This window comes from Rosa rugosa, chromosome 7 (genome assembly GCF_958449725.1).
Source record: "Rosa rugosa chromosome 7, drRosRugo1.1, whole genome shotgun sequence".
NCBI lineage: Eukaryota > Viridiplantae > Streptophyta > Magnoliopsida > Rosales > Rosaceae > Rosa > Rosa rugosa.
The window spans coordinates 29,241,240-29,252,517 of record NC_084826.1 but is presented as its reverse complement, the minus strand read 5'-3'; the positions used below and the strand labels follow the sequence as shown (position 1 = coordinate 29,252,517).

At 40.9% G+C, this 11,278-nt stretch overlaps 3 protein-coding genes across 9 annotated transcripts; 2 read left to right on the top strand and 1 right to left on the bottom strand.

The window, feature by feature from the left end:
• Nucleotides 1-202: 202 nt before the first annotated feature.
• Nucleotides 203-5,605, top strand: LOC133722058 (DEAD-box ATP-dependent RNA helicase 24). 5 transcript variants are annotated; one of them, XR_009852449.1, is made up of 7 exons: nt 203-968; nt 1,109-2,337; nt 3,393-3,432; nt 3,585-4,002; nt 4,096-4,232; nt 4,498-4,598; nt 5,098-5,605. XR_009852449.1 is itself a non-coding variant. In XM_062148865.1 (5 exons), exons 1-5 carry the CDS (start codon nt 368-370, stop codon nt 4,145-4,147), a joined length of 2,340 nt encoding a protein of 779 aa, XP_062004849.1. In that variant the 5' UTR covers nt 203-367; the 3' UTR covers nt 4,148-4,418. The 5 variants fall into 5 exon arrangements, 1 of the variants encoding a protein (XP_062004849.1); XR_009852447.1 differs by having other exon boundaries at nt 4,096-4,237; nt 5,098-5,604; XR_009852450.1 differs by lacking the exon at nt 5,098-5,605 and having other exon boundaries at nt 4,498-4,665.
• A 163-nt stretch (nt 5,606-5,768) lies between these two features.
• LOC133722060 (beta-carotene isomerase D27, chloroplastic) lies at nt 5,769-9,124 on the bottom strand. Of its 2 annotated transcripts, none has more exons than XM_062148869.1 (7): nt 8,963-9,123; nt 8,676-8,879; nt 6,913-7,012; nt 6,687-6,778; nt 6,500-6,580; nt 6,344-6,412; nt 5,769-6,257 (listed from the first exon to the last, which is right to left on the bottom strand). In XM_062148869.1, exons 1-7 carry the CDS (start codon nt 9,092-9,094, stop codon nt 6,126-6,128), a joined length of 810 nt encoding a protein of 269 aa, XP_062004853.1. In that variant the 5' UTR covers nt 9,095-9,123; the 3' UTR covers nt 5,769-6,125. The 2 variants fall into 2 exon arrangements, with proteins under 2 accessions (XP_062004853.1, XP_062004854.1); XM_062148870.1 differs by having other exon boundaries at nt 6,120-6,257; nt 6,517-6,580; nt 8,963-9,124.
• Nucleotides 9,125-9,265: 141 nt separating this feature from the next.
• Nucleotides 9,266-11,262, top strand: LOC133722059 (pentatricopeptide repeat-containing protein At1g02370, mitochondrial-like). Of its 2 annotated transcripts, none has more exons than XM_062148866.1 (2): nt 9,266-9,560; nt 9,686-11,262. In XM_062148866.1, exons 1-2 carry the CDS (start codon nt 9,300-9,302, stop codon nt 10,934-10,936), a joined length of 1,512 nt encoding a protein of 503 aa, XP_062004850.1. In that variant the 5' UTR covers nt 9,266-9,299; the 3' UTR covers nt 10,937-11,262. The 2 variants fall into 2 exon arrangements, with proteins under 2 accessions (XP_062004850.1, XP_062004852.1); XM_062148868.1 differs by having other exon boundaries at nt 9,421-9,560; nt 9,681-11,262.
• Nucleotides 11,263-11,278: the final 16 nt, after the last annotated feature.

Here is an 11,278-nt window from a genome sequence, read left to right as displayed (position 1 = left end):
CATACCTCCATGCTGACTCAAACCCAGAACCTTAATCTTAAGTAGTGGGTGCTCTAATCAGTGAGCTAACACCACTTCGTCAACCTCTCGTGTATCTTGAACAACTGGCACCAACTCATTGCACTGGTTTTTCAAATTTCTACCTATTGGGCCTTTTATTCGGTCCGATCCAAGACAAAAATGTGGAATAGAAGGACCCAAAGCAATTCCGACCCGATACCATCCAGTTGATAGTCGGTGACCGTTGGCCCTCTCCGGCTTACTTTCTCTTTTTCCCTCTTTCTCTATCGTCCCCAAATTAGTTCCAAACCCTAGGTCTAGGGTTTATCTATTCCAATCCTTTCCTTCAAAAAAAAAAAAATTGAAGATGTCGAAGAGGAAGTTCGGATTCGAAGGGTTCGGCATAAACCGGCAATCGACCTACAACTTCGAGCAGTCGCAACAAGACCCTCAGCGACTCTACGTCCCTCCTTCCTCCTCCCGCGCTCACGGCCACGACAATTACGAAGACACCGACCTTGACAACATCGATTACGACGACATTGAAGCCGGAAACACTCACGGTAACGGCGGAGGAGACGGCGGTGACGAAGAAGTCGATCCTCTCGATGCTTTCATGGAGGGGATTCACCAGGAGGTGAGGTCAGCTCCGCCGCCCAAGCCCAAGGAGAAGGCCGACAAGTACCAGGACGATGACGAGGAGGATCATCTGGAGAGTTTCTTGAGGGCCAAGAAGGACGCCACGCTGACTCTGGCCTCCGACGCGCTCCACGCCGGCTATGATTCCGACGAGGAGGTCTATGCCGCTGCCAAGGCTGTGGATGCCGGAATGTTGGAGTATGATTCCGATGACAATCCCGTTGTTGTGGACAGGAGGAAGATCGAGCCAATTTCAGCTCTGGATCATACTTCCATTGACTACGAGCCATTCACCAAGGACTTCTACGAGGAGAAAGAGTCGATTTCAGGTACATTCCATTCAAAATCGTTTTGGTTTTCATTCGATTTCGGTAGTTCAAATCAATTGCATGCTAGGCTCCCTATAGAAAATAGATTGGCAGGAGTTGTTAAACTTTCGAGTTAAATGGACATACTTTTGCTTGTTTAGGGATGAGTGAGCAGGATGTTGCTGAGTACCGGAAGAGCTTGGCCATCCGAGTGTCTGGCTTTGATGTACCAAGGCCAATTAAGACATTTGATGACTCTGCGTTTTCTCCGCAACTCATGAATGCAATTAAAAAACAAGAGTATGAAAAGCCTACACCTATACAGTGCCAAGCTTTGCCCATAGTTCTTTCTGGGAGGGATATCATTGGTATAGCAAAAACTGGCTCCGGAAAGACTGCCGCTTTTGTACTTCCCATGATTTGCCATATTATGGATCAGCCAGAACTTCAGAAAGAAGAAGGTCCTATAGGAGTCATATGTGCACCTACCAGAGAACTGGCGCAACAAATACACTTAGAGGCCAAGAAATTTGCTAAATCACATGGCATCCGTGTCTGTGCTGTATATGGTGGGATGTCGAAGCTTGATCAGTTCAAAGAACTTAAGGCAGGATGCGAGATAGTTGTAGCTACTCCTGGGAGATTAATAGACATGATTAAAATGAAGGCACTGACGATGCTACGTGTAACTTACCTAGTGCTTGATGAGGCTGATCGGATGTTTGACCTTGGTTTTGAGCCTCAAATTAGGTCTATAGTTGGTCAGATTAGGCCAGACCGGCAAACGCTACTCTTTTCTGCTACAATGCCACGTAAAGTTGAAAAGCTGGCTAGAGAAATTCTTTCTGACCCTGTAAGAGTTACAGTGGGTGAGGTGGGAATGGCCAATGAGGATATCACTCAAGTTGTTCATGTACTTCCTTCTGAAGCTGAGAAATTGCCGTGGCTTCTTGAAAGATTACCTGGTATGATTGATGACGGTGATGTTCTCGTATTTGCTTCTAAAAAAGCTGCAGTGGATGAGATCGAAACACAGCTTTCTCAGAAAGGTTTTAAAGTTGCAGCTATTCATGGTGATAAGGACCAGGCTACTAGGATGGATATTATGCAAAAATATAAATCTGGCATCTACCATGTTCTGATTGCAACTGATGTTGCTGCTCGTGGTCTTAACATCAAGTCAATTAAGTCAGTTGTGAACTTTGATATTGCAAAAGACATGGACATGCATGTTCATCGTATTGGTAGAACGGGTCGTGCCGGTGATAAAGATGGGACTGCATACACTCTTATCACGCAGAAAGAGGCACGGTTTGCTGGAGAATTGGTTAATAGCTTAGTTGGTGCTGGTCAGAATGTTCCCGCAGAGCTCATGGACCTTGCGATGAAGGTAACTGTGCGCTACTGTTCAAATATTCTTATAGTTTATATATTGAGTTTATGCATGTATCCAATCTTGTTGTATTTTAGTTTTCGTACTCCTTTCTATCCGGACATATAAAAGTTGTCCAATCGTGTTATGTTTTTAGTGCTCCTAGCATCTACTGAGATGCTCTCTTTCAATGATATTACCGGATAAGTATACTCAACTGTTTGGCTCATGAATGGGCTTGTGTTATGTGCACACTGGTTTATAGGTCCATACGCTCCATAGGTTGCTCCTCATTTGTACTGCACTTTGAGATGGACTTATTTTGTCAGTTGCGGTCATTTTTAGAAAAAAATAAAATGTTTTACTATGTCATTGGGATTATAGTGGTAACTTTAGGGCAAAGCAAGCACCTTATAATGACGATTTTTATTTCTGAAAAAGGTGCTAGTTAGTAGTTTTGTTCAACATGTTGAATGTTCATCTCTATTTGTATACCATGTTCTACATGTAAAACAATTGCTGGTGATGTATTTTGGCTTGTTGGGTTGGATGTAGTGTAGAGATCAACTGAAAGCTCCAATCACTCCTATGAAGAGAATATTTTAGGTCTCGTTGGGTTTATAATAAAACACTTGGTTTTCCATTTAATGACTTTCATTCTTATCCTGTTATACATCATATTGGCCGACAATTTATAAGAGCTGATACTCCTTTAAAAAACCTTCTGGATTTTAATATTAAATCAAATTTATAGGAGCTGTCCATTAATTGATGCTTGATATATAGTTGTTCTGTAGAAGCTTTTGTACTTATTTGTAAGGTGATCAACTCCTTGTTCACTTTCATATGTATTGTACCTTTTCTTTTCATTTGTGTAGTTGTGTTTCTCTTCAAATGAAAAGTAACCAAAAACAAAGTGAGAACAAAAGGTTTCTTCTCAAAAGCAAGTATCTCGTGTGAGGAGCTTGTTTGCTATCCCTTCTTCTGTTTGACATCAGTAGGAGTTAGTATGAAATCTTGGATTTCAGATCTTACATGCTTTATTCTAATGAAATTTACCTTGCAAATTGCAGGATGGAAGATTCAGGTCTAAACGTGATTCAAGAAAAGGAGGTATGACTTTGAATCATGCTATAACTGTTATTTTCTTTAGGTGCTTTTGCAGAGGATACTCATGTGGCAGCATTTTGTTGAGGCAGCCCATGATATATTAAATAAATACTCTTTTCTAATGTTTCAAATGATCTTATGTATGGGTTCCACAGGTGGAAAGAAGGGTAGGGGGAGAGGTGGTGGTGGAGGCGGTGGCAGCAGTGGTCGAGGTGTGCGTGGGGTGGATTTTGGTCTGGGTATCGGATATAATCCGGAATCCAATAGTTCTCCATCACCTGCTGTTACTAGTCGATCTGCTGCAGTTACTTCTCTAAGAACAGGAATGATGTCTCAATTCAAGAGTAAGTTTGTTTCTGCTTCATCAAACTCTCCAAGTCAGGGTTCTGGTAACAGTTCGAGTGCGCATGCCAACAAGAGGCCTGCATTACGAGGATTTGTAGCCGGTGGTTCTATTGGTGGAGACATACATAGATCTCAGACAACCAATACAGTTTCTCCAGCTCCTGCACCAGTGGCAAACATATCTTCTCAGAATTCTGGAGAAAATTCGAGCCAGAAGCCGACGGAAAGGTTAATTTCATGCTCTGGTCTGGACTTGAGCTAGAGTTATTAATTTATGTCTCTTTGTAATGCTTATTAGGTTCATATGTTGTCCTATTGCAGTTCTAGAGATAAACCTAGAGAAAGGCGGAGGCGCTCTGGTTGGGACTGTTGATGATACAGTTGAAGACCACTCAAATGAACAAGAAATTTTATTTTCCTTGCAGATCAAGAGTCCTTCTATATCTGTATTGTTGTAGGTCTGGTATGCTCTATGGCTTTGCCTAGTTCCTGATTGTACATGTACCTTCTATATTTCATTTCATAGATTTGGTTCTTACAGCAGATTAAAATTTTGATCAATTTCTTGCTTTACTGTTTCTGGATTAAAAACACATTAATTTAGTACACTTTGATCGACTCGATGCACAAATAGTTGATGATCATTTGTAATAGGTTGTCTATGCATGTATGCATGCCCCATTGTTTTCTTTGTTCATTGACCAGCAGCAAATCTGGTTGCAGGATTTGCTTCCATTGTACTTGGGTGTACTTTTTTTTCTTTTTCTTAATGATCAAACTGGGGTGTACTTTGTAGCCGGCAATTTCAAATAAAATGGCTTCGGGTAAGCTCTCTGCAAGCTTGGTCATTTCATGTATTCAGTTTCTGTGTATTGATTTTCTTCTTCTGCAGTTTGTTTGTTCTTAGCCTTCATTACCATTACCAGAAATTTTTGCACTGTATGACAGCCCATGGAGGTCTGACCATTGCTTTCACCAATGTCTTCTCCTGCAATTTCCTCTTTAAACCCTAAAATTAGCTGTAAAATTACAAGTTTAATCATGAAATCAAAATACCTCTACAATTACCGGTTCAATCACCAAAGAAATCAAAGATTTGTACAACAATTACCAGTTCAAGAAATCAGAGATTTCATACTTGTTTCAAGATCCAAAGTTCTTTTGTTCGTAGGGATTCAAGCTTGATCGTTCTCATAGCAGTTCCTTCTCAAAATCCAAAGTTAATTTCGAAGATTTCAGTGGCAATCTCAAATCAAACCTGCAACATAATCTCAGTAGTCAGTACTACTCGATGAAACTAATTATCCGACCTGCGTGTTTCAGATGTAGGCTTATCTTCGTGGACATGTTCTCACTGGATGTCAAACTTCAGTGGAGGTAGGGCTACTCCTAAGCAAATTTATGCAACAACTTCTGAGTATCATACTATGCAATTAAAGTATAGCTTACAAACCATTCAAAAAGGATTTGAATATATAAAAGTTTTTGTTGCGCTTCAAATCATTTAGAGATCAGTTAGCTGCAGTAGGAGTTCGAATGTCAGATCAAGAATGTCAAAGTTCTCATTCTTGCTGGGCTTCCTAGTGAATATGGTCATACTACGCAAATTATTTCAGGGAAGAATAATATTGATATGGAGGAAGTTAGATCTTTGTTATTATCTGCTGAGTATGAAATTGAGCTTCAGCACAAGGCAAGGCATGTTTGGCTCAACTCCATCTTACAGTTGATTCTTCTTCTGGTAGCAATGTGATGTTCTGCGTGACCACAGGCAGTCAATCCTGGAGAACTAATGTGATGTTCTCCATATGTGGACCGAAACAAATGCATCATTTGTGATTTTTTGCCTGCAAAAAAAGAACATATATGTTTCATTTTATTTTACGGAAGTACCTTGTGGATCTCTATCGTAGCCAAGTACTTCTCAGTCATTTTGTCAAAATTGGTAAAAAAAAAACACAACAATACCACGAAAAATGAGTTGTGAACAAAAACAAGACGAATGGTTCATTTCCTTTTATTGAAGTACCTTCTGTATCGTGCTTAGGGCCCAAGGCTTACACTGTTTTGGAGAGAACACTTGAAAACAGTGAATAACAAAGCTACTGCTAGGTAAGTCACCTTCACTACACCTGCAACTAATTATCATCATTGACAGCAGATATTCTGTATATAAGAGATGAAGTTTGTCTATACACAACAGTAACAAGTTAACAAATAAAGTGACAAAGTCCTAAGGGAAGGTGACTATCGAGAGAGTATAGGAATACAACAAGCTGCTGAACTAGTTATATACACAACAGACTATTAGATAGTATGATGTCTCCGGTGGCAAAGCAGTTTTACTGTATTTATGCCTTGGGACACTGCTCCATATTAATGTTTCTTTCTCTTCTTCGGGTAGCATTAGGGCATATGGCTAAGCAAGGCTCCTTGAGAGCGGCGTCGTCTTGGGAAAGTGGAGGAAGGACCCCGAATTTAAACTGCGGAGTTTGAGATAAATAGTGAGTCATTTTAAGGACAATAAATTGTTGAAATGGGTCAATTCGGCTATAAGTATTGGGTTAACCTGGCAGCTATAGTCGTTGAAGTTCGGTTCCATCAGTAAAGGGACACCCATGTAATCCTTGAAAAAAGACTGGAGTAACAACTTCGATGGAATTAGCATCAAAGAACTCATGTCATGTTGGGCAGTCAACTAACATTTTACAAAAGCATCACTAACCTGAGTTGGAAGCTTACAAGTATTGACACAGATCCCTACACATTTGCTTTCCTCCAAGTACTTGCATTTCTCGACAAACACCTGCATGAATGCCAATCTCCCAACACTGTCAGCTATTATCTAAGCTTGGAAGTACAGTCAAACACTTCCATTCAATTTTGATTAAGAAAATTAAAGAGATGATTACCCCACTAGTCCATGAATTCCCATCGGGTAGGTCGACAGAATTAACAGTGCAGGGGCCCATGAGCCATTGACAGCTGATTGCAGTCACCCTTGCTTTAGTTTAAAACAAATGCCATACAAGTTACAGTTAATGATCCACTTGAATAGTTATAGGAACATAACTAGGCTTATGCATATCCATTAAATATCCATAGTGGGGTTGAAAATGTGGCATAGAAAATACTGACCAACCATGAGGGCGGCTATTTTTCCGCCTTGTATAGGAGCTATAAGCAGTTTATACAGTTCTAACAGGAATGGTGGAAACAAAGATATCAGAACTCGGACCTGCCAAGAACAAAGCATTCACTGATGTGCACCAACTAGTAAATGCAATTCTCTAAAAAAAATTTTGGTTTTTGGTCTGATGGTAATTCAGTACCAAGATGATTAAATTGTTCATTGAATGGCATGAATGAAGTCCAGAACATCAAATTGTACTTTAATGAAGTCCATCCTTAAAGATTATTGGTTAACTTGAGTAAATGAAGTTTATTTTTTACTGCAAAACTCCAATTGAGCTAGATATGGAAATGAGTACTGTGTTGGGTTTGAATGGTGTTGAAGATTCTGGGAAGTATTTGAGGCTTGCAATAATGAGGATCGATTCAAGAGCAGGCCTGGCCTTTGTGAAAGACAGGGTTGTAAGTAATATTCCCTGCAGGTAGGGAAGTCCTCATCAAGACTGTTCTCAGCTCAATTCCTGCTAATCCAAGAACAATGTTCAGATTTAATGGTGGTGTTTGTTAAGAGCTATATATTGGTCTCTCTAATTTGTGAGGCGGTTATTCAAACAATGGTGGAAATATTAATTGGTTAAGTTGGGATAAGGTGAGATTGCTAAAGAGAAGTGGGAGCAGTTCCCAGTGTCTAACAGACTTTAATTTAGCTGTCTTGGCTAAATTGAGTAGGAGAATTCTACAATATTCTGAAGCTCTGTGGGTTAAGATTCTACAATGGACTTAATTTCCCAAATTCAGACTCCATATCAGCTTATAAGGGTTCAACAGAAACTTGGGATTGGAGCTGCATATTGGAAGGTAGGTACATTTTCAATAACCATGCTCTCTGGCAAGAGTTAAATGGAGAATCAACTAAGACATAGAGCAATAGATGCGTTCCAGGTACAGAAGTGGAAGCTATCTGCAAATCTTTCCCTATCTTCAGAGTTTGATCCTTAATAGAAATGATCTGATCTGGTGGATTGGAACACTTTAGCATGGATTTGGGGTTCATCATTTAATCCCTGCTCTTTAGACTTCCCACAGTAATCTGTAATCTTCCTTTGTCCGTGGACTATGATTGGGATCCCTTTGAACCAAAGGATTATGCTCAGACAAGAGCCAGAAAGGAGCTATGGATGACTTGGATGGCTAAGTGTGAAGTGTTGTCGATCCAAATTTAATGGCCGCAATTAAGGAAAGGGTTTCTGCTGCCGTGTCTGAATTTTCGGCTACCTATGTTCAGAAAGGGTGTGATACTTTTGGCTAAAAAACCTGTCAACCTGTGCATAAGGCTGATGGAACCCTGCTTATGCAGATATGATAAAAGTCAATGTCGATGGAGTAGCTGCGATAATAAGGCTGAGATTGCTTCTATTGCAAGATATTATAGCCTTAAAAGTGATTGATGGAATGATCTAGGCTATTGTTGCTCATTCTGCTGAAGCTTTTGCAGATTATTAGGGGTTGACTAGGCTAAGTCACTCAAGATGTGGTGTTTGAAACAGACTCGGAAACTCCACATTTTTATTTGTGGGAAAGTTGAAGCCCCTAGTTGGGAAATATCTAGCCTCTGCTTAAATAGATTCAATGTTTTCAGCATAGGTTAATTTTAAGCAATTTAGATCTAAACCTGGGTCCTACTATAATGAGTAGGAATGCAAGATATGTACATGCATTGTATTCTGAAGCATAGAAATTTGAGAGAGAGAGAGAGAGAGAAAGAGTACGGCAGCTTGTTTAGTATCAGAATTTGTTGGGTTGTTGAGCATCATCCGGTTGGCAACTTCAATTAGTCCATCGTATCCCGGCTTATCGGAATCCCATCCCACTTGTTTAACCATTTTGTTCCTGAACACATTCAGCAACAACTCATCCACCACTCCACCACCTTTGTATTTCTGCCTTTCTGATTCGCTTTCTCCTTCTTTTATCTGAAATCACTTGCATAAATAAACACACATAACTGAATTTCAACCAAAAAAAGACGTAACTCAGAATTCCAAAACATTCTCACCAAACACGACGAGACCCGAAACAGTGAGCTAATTCGGAGCTGGGATTTCGGTTTGGACCGAAACCGAAGGTGTCGTTGTTGTTGCCATGAGAAGGAAATTCTTGGGGGGCAAACAACAGCCAAAGCCTTCATTTTTTTGCGCAGGAATCACATGAACTCAAATATCCCTTTAAAACACTTGGTTCAAATTCCAAAAGTCAAACGGGTCGGGTCGGGTCTCTTCCGGGTAAAACCAGACCCGTTCTGAAACATGGCGGGTATCCTCTTAAACCCTAACAGAAACACAATAGTTACTTTAAACCCTTTTTTTTGAGAGAGAGAGAGAGAGAGAGAGAGAATGAATCGTAGCCGTTGGATGATGTCGCCGGGAGCGGGGGAGCTGGTGAGGAAGCTCTGTACGGCGGCGGCGGCGGCGGGGGGTCGGCGTGACAATCCGGATAGGCTTTACCGGAGGCTATCGGCTTTGGGAGGAAGCGGGAGGAGCGCGGCCACGGCCTTGAATGATTACATCATGGAGGGCAGAACGGTCAAGAAATATGAGCTCGAGCGCTGCATCAAGGAGCTCCGCAAGTACGGCCAGTACCAGAATGCTCTCGAGGTTTCCACTCCCATCCTTTCTTTTACTATTTGCTTCGTTTTGATGGATTGCAATGAAATGAAATGAAATTGGTTTGATGATGGATTTCGGAGTTAATGCTCTGTTGATTTGCTTGATTAGTGCAGATAATGGAATGGATGGAGTTTAGGAAAATTCATTATGCTTTGCCTGACTATGCCGTACGGTTGGATCTTACGGCGAAAGCCAAAGGGATAGAGGCAGCTGAGAGTTACTTCAGCAATTTAGCACCGTCTGCCAAGAACAAATTGACTTACGGATCCCTTTTGAACTGTTATTGCAAGGAAGTGATGGAAGAGAAGGCGTTGGCGCTTTATCAGAAGATGGATGAGTTGGACTATGCTAACTCGACTCTGGTTTTTAACAATCTCATGTCTTTGTACATGAGAAAGGAGCGGCCGGAGAAAGTGGCGCCTTTCGTAGAGCAAATGAAGCAGAGGGAGATATCTTTAGATACGTTTAGTTACAATATCTGGATGCAGAGCTATGCCTCTTTGAATGATATTGAAGGCGTGGAGAGAGTTGTGGAAGAGATGCAAAGCCAAGATCAAGACAAATGCAACTGGTCAACATATAGTAACCTGGCTTCCATCTATGTAAAGGCGCAGCTTTTTGAGAAGGCTGAGCTAGCGCTTAAAATGTCGGAGAAAATGATGATACCGCTGAAGCAGCGCCAGACGTACCATTTCTTGATTACCCTCTACGCCAACACTGGTAATCTAGGTGAGGTCAAAAGAATATGGGAATCCCTCAAGTTAGCTTTCCCAGAAACCACCAATATGAGCTATATACTTGTGCTTCAAGCTCTATGTAAGCTAAAAGATGTTGAGGGTTTGAAACAATGCTTTGAGGAGTGGCAGTCCAATTGCTCCAGTTATGATATGAGGTTAGCAAATGTTGTTATACGTGCTTATCTTAGTCAGGACATGTATGAAGAAGCGCTGTTGATCTTTAAGGATGCTACTAAGAGGTCTAAAGGGCCTTTCTTCAAGGCTCGAGAAATGTTCATGGTTTACTTCTTGGATGCCCGCCAGGTTGATTCGGCCATTAGCTATTTGGGAGAGGCGATTTCAGAAACCAAGGATGAGAATTGGCATCCGTCTCCAGAAACCATTGGTGCATTTTTTAAGTATTTTGAGGAAACAAAAGATGTTGATAGCGCTGAAAACTTTCGTAAGATTCTGAAGCGTCTAAATTGTCTCAGTTCCAATGAGTATTCTTTGTTGCTTAAGGTTTATCTAGCTGCTGGTGAGTTGCTTCCTGAGATATGTCAGAGATTGAAGGAAGACAACATTCAAATAAGCCCCGAGCTTGAGGAATTGGTGGAGAGGGTTTCCCCAAGTAGATCAACAGCATAGCAGTCCCCTAGTTTTGACAGGTTTTGGCATTTTGTAATTCCTTTAACTTATACACGGGAACCTCTGTAGTTTTCTGAACTCAAGATTGTTAAAGGCTGGTTGTATTGGTTTTCGGCTTTCCAAAATTCAATCTCAATCTGATTTCATATTTGTGCTATCAAGCATCTACTCAAAATTGTCTTCACAAACATCTTGGGATCCAAGGTCTTTCGATAACTCTCAGATTGTGGTTTCAGGTATTTGGTCTTTTATTTTTGTATCTTGACCGTCTCTTTGATGATTGCTCATGTAATATTTGTTTTGGGCCGCAGTTCGTTGTGCTTGGCCTTTATGGTGTATTGA